The sequence below is a fragment of the Octopus bimaculoides genome, chromosome 3, assembly GCF_046866305.1.
Source record: "Octopus bimaculoides isolate indiv1 chromosome 3, ASM4686630v1, whole genome shotgun sequence".
Taxonomy (NCBI): Eukaryota; Metazoa; Mollusca; class Cephalopoda; order Octopoda; family Octopodidae; genus Octopus; species Octopus bimaculoides.
Genome location: NC_142930.1, coordinates 133,875,418 through 133,892,194, shown reverse-complemented (window position 1 = coordinate 133,892,194; position 16,777 = coordinate 133,875,418). Strand labels below are relative to the sequence as shown.

Here is a 16,777-nt window from a genome sequence, read left to right as displayed (position 1 = left end):
CTCTTCCAAGAGAAGTCCGGCCACAGAAAGGAACTTGTTGACAGACATGGCGAAGCTGGACTGAAGCGGGAATTGCAGTCTTCTGAAGGTGAAAGGTATGTCTGCTCCCAAGGGAGTAAGGGGAATCCTGGGAATGAATACATTCTCACCTTTTTCCGTATCCGGATAGGATGGTTACCTCGACAACATGCTTCATCAATTTTTTACAACCGAGTTTTTGCGAAAGCCGAACACTGATCAAAGCAGTTGTTATGATTAAAACATGCTTCGGAACATATCAAATGCATGTTTGAAATTTCAATCGAATCGGTCTGGTGCTTCAGCGGTTTGTCCCGGCTTCACCCGAAAGCACTTGTACACAGAAACCGTAAACAGCGCAAAAATATAACTTTTTGAAAGGCAGCTTGGGTATTGATTTGATTCAAGATGCTACCAAGGTTATTGTTTTAACAATGTCACACTCCAACCCTTCTTTTCTCAAGTGTAAGGTCTCGTGTATCCGCAGTTTCATAGTAATTTATTAAGACCCATGCAACGCCGGTTACTACTGCTAGTGAAATGGATGAAGGAAGTAGTGAGTACTTACCAGTAGCTTGTGCAGTGCAGAAGCTGTTATTGCTTTTCTGAGAAAAACAAATCAGGTGCTATCTCAACAAAGCATTTTGTTCAAATGTGAGTTTGTCGAATTGTGTTCAAACAAAGCACAACTTAATGAAATGAACCATGGCATAAGACTCGTTGGGTGAAAATGCATTCGTTTACCGAGATTGGTTTAAATCGGCTCAATGGTTTCGGCGCTATGGCCTGCCTTAAAGGCATTTTTTTGAGTCGGTTTTTCCCGTGCTGTGCTCCAACGAAACGGAATTTGAAAAAATAATAACGAAACGAAAAATCTTGGGTAAGAATGCATAGGTACGTCAAGTTTGATCAAAATCGGACGACTTTTTGAAAAAATCGATAATTAACGATCGAATATTGATGGAAGCAGTTGTTATAACTAAAACATGCCTCGGAACATAACAAATGCATGTCTGAAGTTTCAATCGAATCGGTTAGGTGGAACTCGAGTTATAAACCTTCGAACTTGTACACACACACACACACATACATACACAGAGACAATTTCTGTTATATATATGTATATATATATATATATATATATATATATATATATAAGGTTTACTCCGAAGTAGCAATCGCATTACCTTTAATTCAATAATTATATACCGCCTTTGAAGACCAACAGGTTTGGGGTCTTAACTTGATATCCTAGATATGGCTGTTTAATAATTTTCTTTTATAAATTCTGCGCTGTATAATGTAGAGACGTCCGTTAAGTCAGCCGCGAATAATCTTTATTTCAAGTTCTTACTGGATAATCATGTCCAGTCCGTCATTTCGAAAACTTGTATAGTTCAAATGAAAATTATTCATTTGTATTTTGAAAATGAAAATTTCCTCATATGCAAGCATCTCAACGCTTGTTCCTGTCCTAGAATTTATTACATAACATATGGATGTCAAAATCCTGTGAAATTCTTCTAAATATAGGTTACATCTATTGGTTCCAGGTGTGTATGAGTTGGCAGTAGAAATTAACTCCCATTTAATTGTATATCGCAAATTGTAGTTCAGCAATATTATACCCCAGCGTTTTAGTCGGCTCGCTGTATGGGTAGGTAATCTTTTCTTTGATTCAAAAATTGATAGTAATGCTCTAACCACAAAAATAATCAGTAGAGCATCCTTCTCTATCTGACTATAATTTTTTCCGCTGCTATCAGCGAACGTTAACCATGAGCTACTGGCTTCATATTTCTATCTTTATATTTGTGTAGTAAGACTGCTCTTATTCCATACTCCGAAGAATCAGATGCTACAACAATGTCCATTCTAGGATCGAAATACGCTAGTAAAAAGTCAGAAAGTAATGTTTTCTTTGTCTTCAAATGCGTTTTGACACTTTACAAACCAATTCCATTTCACTTCTTTCTTTAGTAAATCGTTTAATGGTATATTTATGTATGTTTGAAATGTACTAGGCCAAGGAAGGCTTATTTTATAGGCATATTCGTTGGAGGAGACATATTCTTGATTGCGTCTTCTTTGGACGGATCACGACGTCTTCCATTTTTATCTATGATTTGATCTAAGTATTTGATTTTAGGTAAAAAAATATTCACATTTCTCTTCACTGTGTGTGAAACCATGATCTTTAATTGTTTTAAAGACACTTCACGTGTTCGATATGCTCATTCCGCGATTCGCTTTTGATTCACCCGTCATCAAGGTAAGGAATAGCAAATTCATTGTCTGCCAATATCGCGTCCATCACCTGTTGAAATGTTGCAGGTGCTATCTTCAGTCCAAAAGTAGTCTATTGTATTTGCATATACCTTTATCTTTGAGCACTTTTTTTTATTTACTTTGATTTGTAGATGTGCGTCAGACAGATCGAGTTTTGAAAATAATTTTCCTCCGTTTAGTTTTGTAAAAATATCTTCTAGGGTTACTTGTGGATAATGGTTCATTTTTAAACAGTCGTTTAAACCGGTGGAAACATCGACACACAGCCTAATTTTGTTATTTTTCTTTTTTATACATATAGTCGGAGCTGCCAATTTCGCGTAATCCACTTTTTCAATGATTCCGTTTTTTGGGGGTTTTTTTCCAATCAGTCCAACTCATCGCCGACTTGATTTGTTGCCGCAAAGACACTTTCCTATTAGGTTTTAACACAGGTGTAACGTTTTCATCTAATTCAAAAGACGCTTCAGTCCTTGTGCATAGATCTAGTTTGTCCGAGAGTCTTGCGGAAACATTAAAAGAAAATTCTCTTCAACTCTTCAGATGAATTATAGAGGGACAACCATTTACGTATTTACAATAGAGATTTATGGGGTGGGGTCCCATGAATCGAATAATTCTAACCAATCAGTACCAAACAGATCGGTTGCATTTTTAATGACGAAGACTTTGACCTTGTATGTTTTACCTAGAGATGTGACATTAGTCCACATTTTGCTCATGAAACTTAATTTGTCTCCGTCACGCTACGAGCAGAGTTCGCTGTTTTTCTCAGCATAAGTTTCCTTATTTTCTTCCATGTGTCCATGTTTATTATTGAAATATCATTTCCAGTATCCAACTAAAGTTGAATATGTATTCTATTTATTTTTACGTGTAGGAATTTTCTTAACTGGGAGTCGATTTTTGATTCTGCTGAGTGCACACTAGGAGACGAATTTACCTCATTTTTGGACTTCTTTAAGTATAGCTCCAATAACTGTTGTTGAAATAGTTGCTTCTGCAACACCTGTTGCTGCTCTTGTTGTTACCTTTGCAACTGTACTATGGAAGCTAATAGGTCTTCCATCATTTTACAAGTATCACGAACAAATTTTTAAATAACGTACGAGAGCTTCGAAACCCTCGTTGCCAGATGCTGTAACGTAATTTGTTACTTACAATAAATAAGATAACCAGACAACAGCAAAAACAATGTAACGAACTAACAAATTTCTTTACGAACCAACAATCAATATTGCTTGTGAACTAACCAACCGACGCCTTCCAACTTCACTGCGAACTTTCACGAACTTCACTCGACTCCGAACTCGGAACCTTGAACTCACTCGGATTGTTACTATTTATACTTTCCTTGGACCAGTCTGTCCCTCGCAAGGGGACGTCGTAACTCTCAACACAACGAATTGGTTGGTTTAAACTCATTTAGTTCGTTGGTAAGTTAATGAATCGAAATTCAAAACTACTGCTTTTGTATAGACTTATGAAAGGTAAACATTTGTATCAGAATAAGCTTGAAATTTATGTAAAAGCCTGTATTTCGAGCTCTTATTGAAAAATTATTTGGAATCGTTAAAGCTTCAGATTAAAATGACTTCTTTGTAAAAATGGTTTTAAGATTCTAGAAACTTGAATATATGCTAATGAATATTCTATATTGTTATCTGAGCTTGTTAGCAAATTATGGCAAATATTACCAAAACCAAGGTGAACTTTCCCACCAAGACATATGGAAGAAGAATATTAAGGCTAGTATAACATTAATATAGTGGTCGACTATATTTGGTGTTTGAATGGCAATTGAAAATCAAATATTTTCTCTTTCTAATCCTATTTAAACATATCTGTTTAAAACATCTGAGTCAAGACGAAAGCATTAGAGTTAGAAACAGAAATTGATTAAACAGAATAGATTTAAAAACTTACCTAAACTTGGACATTTATTTTTCGTGACGTTGATATAATCAAGCAAAACTGAACAACCAAAAGCTTTGTAATAGATATTGTATACCATTTGTGTCAGGAAAATAAATTTGGTAGGCATCTTTTTCTCAATATATACTTGATATATTAGCCATGGGGTTGTACCGTGACTCACCACACTGAAAAGTGATTTCTTGCTAAATGCATTATAAATGGTCAGGTTACAACTACCGATTATCTTGTATCTTATTTGCACACAACTATTGGTAATGTTTTCAGTCGGAGATGCCAAACCATGAGTATTGTATGTAGGAGAAGCTTGCATGTACACATCTGGAGAAGAAATTTGAAAATATATTTATTTTGTAAGGAATTTATATTTAGTGTTACAAAATTCACCTCATAATATAAAAGAATATCTTCATAAAAATATATAACCATTAAATTCAACCTCATCAACTAATTATAATAAGCTTTATGGTTGTGTAAATGAAATTGTCAACCCATAAGGCAACCCTTGGATAGTTTAAATTCACTGTAACTGTTTACAGTTAGGAATATTCGCTCAGTTGAGAGTTTAATGTTTTAGCTTTCAGCACAAAACTATCTAGTATGACAATATAGATTAGATAGAAATGACTAAACTACTTATCTTCACTAGTTGACTGAGGACGAATCAACTCAGTCAAAATTCTATTCCTTATCTATTCTTTAAGTGATATCCATTTATAGGTAGGAGAATCAAGTTATGGATACGGTACATTGAGTGTGATAAATACCAACTAAAACTACTGATTGTTAAAATGATGTCTCACTGACTAGGTCGGATCCGAATCCCAGATAGTTTTCTAGTAAAATAACTAAAGAGAACAGTAAGAGGAAAATATTTAGCGTAAGAAGTCTTGCCACCAAATTTGTAAATATGTTTGACTACATATTTTTCTAAAGGTGCATTTCTGTTACGCTTATCTGTATGCCTGTTTGTTGCTTCTAAGGAGATATAAGTAACATAGAGAAGTGAACAGTAAAACTAATATCCTTCACAAAATCCTGCCTTTGTTTTTGTGTGCATACTATGACAAGACTACCTAGTATGATAATAATGATGATGATATAGATTAGATAAAGGTATTAAACAGCTGAATATGTCTTAATATTATTTTATATCTACCAAAAGACATTGACGGTTTTATGTAAAATTTATAAGGTTGAATATGTATGTCAGTTAACAAACATACGTTTACCGAAAATAAACTAATTTTCATATAATTGAAAATACAGAATATTTGTTTACCATTTATTGATCCGCTTACATTTCCTGATTGTACTCTTTCCCATTTACTGTACATAAAATTGTAATACTGGCATATCATTGGGTTTGAGAAGTTACAGGAAATGCTTCTGGCTTTAATGAGAAAGAGAAAAAAAGGCAATCTTCATTAGCGCAATGTTAAGATATTAACAGTAATAATATACAACTTGTATTTTACATAGCACATAAACATAAGCAGCGATAAGTAGCGTAAAAGAATAGCACTAATTAGAGGTGTGTACTTTTTTCGCTGTGTAATATTAACTTTGAAAGAAAGTAGTGACTAAAACAATCGTTAGTCAAAGTTTTTAATCAATTCATTTATTAATCAATTCATATAAGAGAAAACTAGGAATTATAAAAAGAAAACAGAAAAGCTGCCTTTTTATGAGCAATAAACTGATGCAAGCTACTGATCCTTTTTTTGTTAGTTGGGTTGGGCCCCAGACAGGCAGAGGAAAATGTATGGAAGAATAACTGTTACTTCAGTACGTGCTCCTAAAAATAAATATCTATTGGCTGGTGACAACTCCCCCATTGGATAGAAAGGAAAAAACAGGAGGGGTACCAAAGGCAGCATGTGGACAGGGCAGCAACAATAAGAGCAACAACAACACCAAAACGGAGCATCTACTTAAACAGAAGCAGTGACAGCAGCAGCATCGATAGAAAAAGATTGCACACCCTCAAGTGTCACCACATTACCGTCAACAGCGACTGAAAGCTTCCAAACAACAACAGAACAAAAAACAATGACCTCCTAAAACATGCACCTCCCCGCCTGGAACCACTCAAACTTGCCATGTGATGAAGGAGTCAAATAAAATCCACGAACAACAAAGCAATAATAGAACGTACTGCGATACACAAAAATTACTCAGATGATGTGACCTGGGGACACCTAAGAAACAGGGCCATCTACTAAACGATTCCCGGTCTCTAGACATTGATATGAGGGCCATTAGCAAGAGACGAGTTTCCTGTTCACTAGCACTTGCACCCATAATCTGAGAGAATGATATCTATTTATCTCCAAGTCAACCAAAAAGAGGATGTGCTGTGTTACTTAAGAATGGTCCAGATCTCACGATACGGGTTATCTTTTTGGATACCAGCAGCTAAGTTAGTGATAGTGGACGTGACCAGTAGGGAAGACCATACATTCAGACACGTAGTTGCTTATGGTTTATGAGAAATTCGGTGACCAGATTTCTTTAGGCGTCTGGAGTGTTTTCTGGTAGACTAGAACAATATCCTGGATGAAGCATTGAACTGTATGAGGTTATCCTATAGAAGAGGTAGATGGAACAGCTTCACAAACCTGGCAAGTACCGACTCGATTTCCTGAATATATCAATGTAGAATGCAAAACAGTGCTTGTGGACCAGTGGATAGGGATGACGTAGATTGTTCAGAATTCAAAAGCATCGGTTACACAGAACACACCTTTGTATAGACAAAGACCCGTTCCTTGACGGGTCATCTTGGTGCGCGAAACTTAGAGAGACCTAATTAGCGAACTTCCACTTTCTATTTAGGGGACCTGTTTCACTGATCAGCTTCTCATTTTGCTGACAATACCCGCTGGGTGGCGGACTAGAGAAGTCATGGCTGATGATGCGGAGATATGTGTGCAGCCTGCGAGATATTGAACAATTCTTTGATGGTGAACAGGTGTGATCGCCATTTTTCAGACGGGTTTTTCGACAGTTCGTCTCTTTGATAGAGTAACTATCTGGGTCAAGTAAAGACGAAAACACGGTAGTCGGCATCTGGGATGTCATCAAGTGCTCACACTCTTCCATGAGTTGGGCATTGTGGTCAGTAGAAGTTCAACCATAGCATCTTATGAGGGTTTGTAATGTGAAAGTGAGACGACGTTCTCAGGGAGGCTCTAGACGTTGACGAAAATCAATTGGCTGGTCTGCTCCGGAGGACTTCCTGACATCCATGGATAACTCCCAAAATTCCTTACCTAGCAGTGCTACTGGAAAATGGAAACCTCCCCAAGATATGCGCAGAGCAAGAAACTGTTCTGTACGCACTCGTTCACTTCCCGAATATAGATAATTTGTGGAGTTTTGACGAACAACTGATGTCGGGTATAGGACGGATCTAACTAATTCATAAATACATAGTGGAGAGCGCCTTGGCACTTTCCTTTGGCCGGAGTGGACAGGTAGTATTTATTTCTGTGGTGACTTTTACGAAAGAGATTGTGTGGTGGTCTAGATTGAAAATGCTAAAGTCAAACATATTCCATTTTGAACAAACCCTTATCAACATTTCAAGTTTCACTTGAAAAGAACATAAGGATAGAGAGAGATGAGTTTCCCACCTGAAAATTTCTTAAAAAGGTAGATGAGTGCAGTGATATGATCTAAATAAACAATTCTAGATTTAGGGAAGACCAGATGGGAAGACACGTGCTTTAGTGATCAGGTTTTGAGATATTTCCATGAAGAGAAATTTCCCTCTTTTGAGGAATTATTTTTGGAATCAACTATTGCTTGTCTTCTTTTTACTTACTTTTTGAAGCTATCTCACAGTGTATCGTGCCGTGCCACCCTCAGAATTTTTGCGAAGCTTCGGTGATTACTAATGAAAATATTATGATTAAGGTTGTAAGACACCTGTCTCAAAGTTTCGGGCCTTGCGCCTAATGTAGAAAGGATTATCATTGTTGTTAAGGTGGCCTGCTGGCAGAATCGTTAAAACGCCGAGCAAAATGCTTAGCGGCATTTTTTCCGGCTTTATATTGAGTTCAAATTCCGCCGAAGTCGACTGTACTTTTCATTCTTTCGAGGTCGATAAAATATGTACCAGTTGAGCACTAGGGTCGATGTAATCGACTCGTCCCTTCCCCCAAAATTGCTGCATTGTGGCAAAATTTGAAACCGTTGTTTATTATTATTATTATTATTATTATTATTATTATTATTATTATTATTATTATTATTATTATTTCTTTTTATCACAGGTTTTGTTGGAACTCATTGAGTCTTGCATGCGTAGCAGGCTTGCTACCTGCTATTCGCTCTTTCCAGCTATCTAATACTTTCCTGATTATTCTGGCCATACCAAGGAGGCCAACCTTTTGTAACAATTCTACTGGGCACTCTATTCCAGTTGCCTTGATATTCCTCTTGATGCCTTCTGATACTGTTCCCAAGGACCCAACAGTAATTGGCACTATCTTCACCTTCTTCAGTTTTCCTAGCCGGGCTATTTCTTACTTAAGTGAGTTGTATTTATCTATATTCGCGCCTTCCTTCTTGACTATTCGTCGGTCAAAGGGGTATGCAACATCAATTACATAGCACCTGTAGTGCATCTTTCCCACCAACATTAGGTCCGGTCTGTTATACTCTAGCAGCTGATCTGTTTGGATTGCTAGTCTCCGACTCTACCACTCTCTGCGGCTTGACTCTCTCTAGCCCTCACTTTTTGCAATTTTCCAATGGAGCGCTTTCGCTACTTGATCACGTCACTACAGCTTGTATTGCTTTTGAGTATATATAAGAGGTTGCTGACTGTCTTGCAGTAACAATTGTATCCGCATCCGGTTCTATTTAGCATGTCAGATAAAGGTTTCAATGCCAAGCAGAAAAGAAGTGGGGAGAGCGTGTCTCCCTGGAATATTCCTCTTCTAATAGGAATAGCTTTGGTTTTTATGAATTCCTCTTTTGTTTGGAGCCGTAGCACTATCTGCCATTTATTCATAGAGTGTCTTATTTATTTTATAATTATTGGTGCTACCTTGTTCTTGGCTACTGTTTCTAGGATCCATGTGTGGGGAATGCTATCAAAAATCTTTCGGTAGTCGATCCAGGCCATACTGAGGCCCTTCTTCTTTCTGCGGCTGTCTTCAGTTATGGCTTTGTTGATCATTAGTTGATCATTACAGCTGTATGAGCCCTTGCAGCATCCCTTCTGCTCTTCTGGAAACAGGTTATTTTCTTCCAGATGCTTGCTCAATCTCTGCGATATTATTGCAGTAAAGGCTTTGTAAATTATAGGGAGACAAGTTATTGATCTATAATTTTGTGGGCTTGCCGTTTCAGAGGATTTGGGAATTAGGATAGTTTTCCCTTTCGTGAGTCATTCAGGCATTATCTCTGGCTCTGCTAGTATGTCGTTAAAGTTTTCAGCCAGCTTTTTGTATGTTCCTGTCAGATATTTAACCAGAAGTTGGTGATCTTATCGTGCCCAGGTGCCTTACAGTTACTTAGTTTTTGCAGTGACTGGGTGACCTCTTCAGTTGTTATAGGATTCCAGAGTTGTTCAGGTGCTAAGTTCGTTGTTTTGACAGCCCTTTTCTAAGGTTGTTCCTTCGCCGACCATATTTCTTTCCAAAATTCTTCCACTTCTTCTGCTGTTGGTGCTGTATTCATGTCTATTCTATTTTTGCCAAGTTCTTGGTAGAATCTTTTGGGGTTGGATTTGAACTGTTTGTTTTGTTCAAAGAAATGTCGGCGTTTCTCATACCGGCGCATTCTTTGTGCTTTGGCAAGGATATCTTGCTTTAGCTGTTCTTTTAACTCACGTAACTCTTTTTCTCTAATGTATTTGCACAGTATTTTTGTTTTCTTCTTGTTGCTTAGTAGTGTTGATTGTCTACTAGTTTCGTTAAGAATTGACAGATCTCATCTCTTGTTTTCTATTTTTTCTGGATATTATTTATCCACAGGATTTGGTTGGTTGGTGGTACTCCTGTTTGGATGGGTTTGAGGGCGTATCCAGCTTCTTTTTGTAGCCACGGTGGCTGCTGCATATATTATGTCATTTAGCTCGGAGATATTGACATTTGTTTCTGTGGCTATTAGTTCTGTGGCGGCCAGGTTCATGCTATTTATTATTGGTATTGTTTTATTATCTATTTTGATTTTTGGGAGGTATAATCGGTGGTTCATACTGAGATCTGTGGTTTTCAGTTCTTTGATTATGCTCATTTTTAGAGTATCATAATCATCAGATTCCCCTTCTCTGTTTCCTGGTTTTAGATTTGTTTCATCTTCCTTTCCGTTCATATGTCTGTCTGTGGTGTTATGGTTTGGTGCTTTTTGCACATCATTATACATTCCTAAGATTTGTGTTTGTTGTCTTTTGTTGATTACTTCGCTGTTGTTGGAAGTGTTACGTCTGTCTTCGTGTTTTACAGTCTCAGTGCTTATATTATTTGGTCTTGCTGTGTGGCTACTATCTACATTTTCCTGATGTGTTTCCCTTTTAAATGTTCTATTTCTATTTCTGATATTTTTTTATTTATTTTGAGAATATATCTTCGTATCTTAGCTAGTTTATTAGGGTTTATTGCCGTATCCAAGTCTTTATTTAGGTTATTTTTCTTCCAGATTTTTTGTATGTATATGTTGTGGTGTTTTCGTTCTTTGGGTAGAGCACTGCTGTAAAATAAGCGTGAAGGATTTAAATATATTCCTCATGTGTCCATTTATGCTTTTTTTTTATTTGCGGGACATGAGGAACAACGCCGGCCCTTTATTTTGACGGTCATCATTTTCGTAGGGTACCGCTCCGTTCATTTCTGGTGTTAAATTGTTTTGCACGTGTAGCTTTTCGTACTTTTTGTGTAACAAGTTTAAAGTACGTACTTCCCGATTGTTATTCTTGGGTTGAATAATACTGGTATTGTTTAATTTATTTGTATAGCACCAAATTTCCGTGACTTCACAGTATGGCGGCCATAATATCAACAACAACAACAACAATAATAATAATAATAATAATAATAATAATAATAATAATAATAATAATAATAATAACAAGCCTCCGTAGTGGCGATAACCTCGAGGATAATAATGCAGATGAAGATCAGTGAAAACATTAGTAAGGTAAAAGTGTTATTTCTTTACTACCCACAAGGGGCTACACACATAGGGGACAAACAAAGACAGACAAACGGATTAAGTCGATTATATCGACCCCAGTGCGTAACTGGTACTTATTTAATCAACCCCGAAAGGATGAAAGGCAAAGTCGACCTCAGCGGAATTTGAACTCAGAACGTAGCGGCAGACGAAATACCGCCAAGCATTTCGCCCGGCGTGCTAACGTTTCTGCCAGCTCGCCGCCTTATTAAGGTAAAAGTGTTGTAGAGGAAAGGCCGGCCAATCAATATAATGTAGAAATCACTGTATTACGAGACGATATGACTGAGGAACAGAGAAACCCTAGGATAAGACTCAAGGATAAAATAGATACAAGAACAGAGACCAAGTCGGTGAATTTGAGAAGCTTCGACCGTAACAATGTGAAGCGTGCGACTCAAAAAGGTGTTGAGATTCTGAAATACATTCTGACAAACGATCTAACGGAAACAAGGGACTTGGTCAGATCCGCTTCAATTTTAGTTGGTGAACTGGTTGGAAGGAAAGAAGCCATGGTCGAAGCTGAGAATTGAAGGCAATATTAAACTTTACATAAAGATCTGAGTCTCATAGAAGAATGGTCCAAAAGACAATGGGAAAATGCTAAAAAGGTGCAAGGGCATATCTTGTTGCAAAATGCCAAATTAAAAAGAAAGGGTTCAAAAGAAAGGCCAGCCAATCAAATAATGTAGAAATCCCTGTATTATCGAAACGCTAAAACGTGTGCGAGGAAAAACATTAAAGGTGCAACGCTACACTGATTGCATATTGCAGTTCCAGCAAAACCAGCTATTTTCAAATAACCAGAGGCAGTTTTTAAGAGCTTAGGAGGAAATACAAAAGATAATATATTTCCTGAAGCAAAGGAAATCCGCCAATTTTGGAATAACATCTGAGGATAAGAACTTGCCCACAACCACGATGCTGAGTAGATTCATTCCGTAAGGTCTCATCAGTCGGAGGCTCCACAACTCCACCAGTCGGAAGTTCCACGACTGGATCATGTACTGTGCATACCAACGGAAGACGTAAGTGCACAGGTACCAAGACTGCCAAACAGAAAAGCGGTAGGATCAGACGAAATACAAGGCTACTGACTCAAGTGGTTTAGATCAAAACAAAAGCGAATTGCGTTGCAATTAGGCAATTTCCTACAGAGCGGCGCACTTCCGGAGTGGATTGTAGAAGGAAAGAAAACATCGTTTATGAAAGATGGGTCAAAGCACAATGCGGTTGCCAGTTTTCGACCCATTGCTTGTCTTAACCTCTTACGGAAAGTGTTAATAGGCATTCTCGCAGGGAAAATACATACGTTCCTTGTGGAAAACAATCTACTCCAAGCAGAACAACAGGGATGCTGAAAAGGTTCCACGGGCCCTGGGGAAGTTGACGGCCTCGATCTACTCTCGAACTCGGAAGGGGCGAAACGGACCACCTTTCTCCCGATCAGAGGCGACCGTATATCGCAGCCATTGCGACGCGACGAATGCACGGTGCCAAGTGGGCCACTTTTGGTAAGCAGAACTGGTGATGTGGGATGAACTGAACGTCCGGCTAAGGTGCCCTACGCTTCGCCCATTATATTACCGAAAGGGTGTCGGTCGATATAGACAGCAGGACGGTGGCCACGGAAGTCGGAATCCGTTCAGGAGTGTGTAACAATTTACTTGCTGAATCGACCAGCCTTGAAAATGGATGGCGCTGGAGTGAGTGACCAATGCTGGACCAACCAGGCGACGAGTAGAAGGGCGCCGCGGCGTGCATGGAAGCCGCGGAAGCGCGCCCTGGTGAAGCCGACCGCGCGTGCAGATATCGGTGGTAGTAGCAAGTATTCGAATGAGACCTTCGAAGACCAAAGTGGATAAGGGTTCTGTGTCGACAGCAGTCGATCACGAGTCAGTCAGTCCAGAGAAGCGGGCGAAAGCTCCCACGAAAGGCGCCGGATTTGTCACAGTCGTCACAGTCTCACGCATGTATGCACGCATGCATGCACGCAAGTGGCCGGCCTCGCATTGAAAGGGAATCAAGTTAATATTCCCGAACCCGAGCTCGGAGAGTGCCCGTCCGGCGGTGGAAATGTGGAGGCACTGGTACGGACCGGGGAAATCCGACTATCTATTAAAACAGAGCATCGCGTAGCTCTCCGAGCTGCACAGACGTGATGTGGTTTCTGTACAGTGCTCTGAATGTCAAAGTGAAGAAAGTATTGTCTGAAATCATTGCAGTGACTTGACAAACAGTACAAACCCCCGGCAGACACAATGTCTTCAATCAACATCATCACTATATCAAACTGGACGACGTCTTAAAGAAGAAGACGAAGAAGAAGAAGAGGGATAATTATGATGATAATGAAATAGTAGTAGTAGTAGTAGTAGTAGTAGTAGCAGCAGCAGCAGCAGCAGCAGCAGCAGTAGTAGTAGCAGCAGCAGCAGCAGCAGCAGCAGCAGCAGCAGCAGTAGTAGTAGTAGTAGCAGTAGTAGTAGTAGTAGTAGTAGTAGTAGTAGTAGTAGTAGTAGTAGTAGCAGCAGTAGTAGTAGTAGTAGTTCTTCTTCCACATTAATTCACCGCATATATTCTCTTGTAGCACAATTTTGGACAAGATATTCATATCCATTAGGCAGTTGATATTTGTGCAAGATATGTGTGTGTATGTATTTATGAATTCATACGTTGTGAAGGCGTGTGACATAAGTGTTGAGGTATTAACTTCATAATCAGGAGATCGTGCGTTCGCCCGTGTGTTCGATTCCAAGACCGGCTGCACATTGTAAACTTGAGCAAGCACTTCATTCCACGTTGCTCTAATCTACTAATTTAAAAGAGAATATCACCAACATCTCAAGTTGACCATGTGGTGGACTTGAGGGTAGAAGTAGCGAATGACCTACACTTTATTTAATAAAGAAAAGCTTCGGTGATAGTTAAAATCTTCCATGACCTCGGCACTAGGGGTCTACATATGGTTTTTCTAACGACTGCTAGATGTATAAAACAAAATTTCCTCAAAATCTGTCTAGGGTAGATTAATGTTTTTATAGATGGAGGGATGGATGTATATAGATGCATGAGTTAACAATTGAATCTCAAGAAGTAGAAGATAAAGCTCCTTCAAATCATGTCCTGTTGTCTAATGTAAGCATTGCAGTAAGAGTTGATGGATTTACGTATACATGTATGGAAGCAGGCATGTATGTACGAATGTCTGGAAGTGTGGATACATGGTTGTCTCAATGAACCAAGAAGACAATGTCTATATGGGCACCCGACCAACCACATAGTGAACCAACGAAGAAGTCATCTTGAGGTTAATTCACTCTTTTACAAATAAGGCTAAGTCTTCATGTCATAACCTTCAAAATGGTTGCAATATATAAAATATAAAACTCGTTTCCGTCCGTTTTGCTAATTTCTGCTTGACAACCAAAGAACATTGTCTATTTTGTATCTAGTAAATATAATATGACAGAAATAATTTTACACACGCACGCACACACACACACACACACATACACAATTATCAATTTATGGAATGTTGTGCAAGTATTGCTTAATGCTTAATTCAAATGTCTTGAATGACTGACATCTGAACGAAAAAATATGAAATCAAAAATGTTATAACAAAGCTAAATTTGGATATATTGTAAATTTAACAATTATGAATTCAAAGACCTTAATAAGTTAATCAATGGTCACAGACAAATACGTCGATTGTTCAACTTATCCGACAAAATCAATGCTTTGTTTTGCTTGAAAGAATAACCTAGAACAAAACGTAATGGTGAGCCAAATTTGATATGATTATGAATTTCGATATTTTAAATGAATACGGAAGATCCATTTCAATATAATCTGGGAAAGATATGTAACTATGCTTGCCTCAGTTCTCAGCAATATTTGTGGTTTTATGGTCAGTTACAAGATAGATAGCAATCAAAAAAAGTTAATTATTTTTACGCCGGTGTGAAACAGAAAAGCAGAGAAACAATGCTAGTAATAGGTGAATATACATGTGTTCAGACGGATAGATTGAGTGAAAGATAAATAGGTAAGTACGTAGATTGGTCGTTAGGTAGCTAGATAGACAAAAAGTTTGACAGATAGATCACTGCGACAGGGAAGTAAATAATTTTACCTTGACAATATTCGTCTTTGAAACCAACATTAAGCAGGGCAATATGGCCATTAACTCCAAACCCACGTGTAGCAATAAATTCATAAGTATACTTTCTGCTGTAGTTGTGTACATTAACACAAGCAAAATTCCAGTTTCTGCTCTCAATTTCACCAGATTCTTCAAACAACTCCATGTTATTTCCATGCGAATCCTTTGATTGAAGCTGAAAATACATTATTACATATGCGTTTACACACACAAACACATACATACATACATACATACATACATACATACATACATACATACATACATACATATATATATATATTGAGAAAAGGGAGGCAGTGAGAATTTTGGATAATCCAAAATTAGCGCTTTCGTTCGTTTCTCGAACTCGTCAAGACTAAATCAAAATGGTAAAAACAGAATGTTTTCTTTTATGTGAATGAATTTTTTTTATTTCGCTTTGTTTAGAATAGAATATTGTTTTTGTCTTTTGGTGGGAGAAGAGAAGGAAAAGCAAAGAGGAGGAATATATATATATATAGAGAGAGAGGTGGGGTTCAGGACAATCAAGAAAATAATAAAGGATGGGGGAAGGATTGATAGATTGAAAGATAGATAGAGAGAGAGGCGGAGAGAGAAAAAGAGAGGTTTCTTTTCAATTTGATATGCTCAATTCATTGAAATTTCATTACAAAGCATTTTTCTACTTTCTACATTATTTTTTTCTCCATTATATACCTATCAACATATTCGTAAATAAACACATTTTTACACAAGGTCTGGCGACTTTTCAAAGATGTAAATTTCACGAAATAGGCTGCAAGAAATAAGAAAAGAAGGGACGGTGCGGTCATCAATGAAAATTGAAAAGAGTGCAAAATCTTATAAAAATGTATTTTCCGTTACACTGTATAGCCAAGTCCCATATTCTGTGTAAGTCTATGTTTTGCATGAACAAATAGTAAATATTAGTAAAATATTCATAAATTACGAAAATAAAGTCAGAATATAAAAGAAATAATTTGGTGTTCTTTATAATTCACTTTATTCTCGATGTACATTTAATCAAACCTCATAAATGAGTTTTGTACGTATATTGTATATTTAGCTGGAAGCCACTCAATAGGTTTTAAATTATATAATAAAACAGGGCCTGCCTAAATATATATTTTGGAGTATCTTTCACCCTTTTGCAGGAATTAGCTTGCTAAGTAGGTACAT

At 37.7% G+C, this 16,777-nt stretch overlaps 1 protein-coding gene across 7 annotated transcripts in view; it reads right to left on the bottom strand.

Annotated features, from left to right (window-relative positions):
- The window catches only part of LOC106881162 (MAM and LDL-receptor class A domain-containing protein 2), a 232,956-nt gene that overhangs the window by 97,757 nt on the left and 118,422 nt on the right, over positions 1-16,777 (bottom strand). For all 7 annotated transcript variants that reach the window (XM_089349698.1, XM_089349694.1, XM_089349695.1 and 4 more), the window contains 3 exons: positions 15,566-15,770; positions 5,525-5,635; positions 4,234-4,563 (listed from right to left, as the gene is read on the bottom strand). In XM_089349698.1, coding sequence (XP_089205824.1) covers positions 4,234-4,563; positions 5,525-5,635; positions 15,566-15,770 — 646 coding nt within the window. The remainder of the gene's footprint in view (positions 1-4,233; positions 4,564-5,524; positions 5,636-15,565; positions 15,771-16,777) is intronic.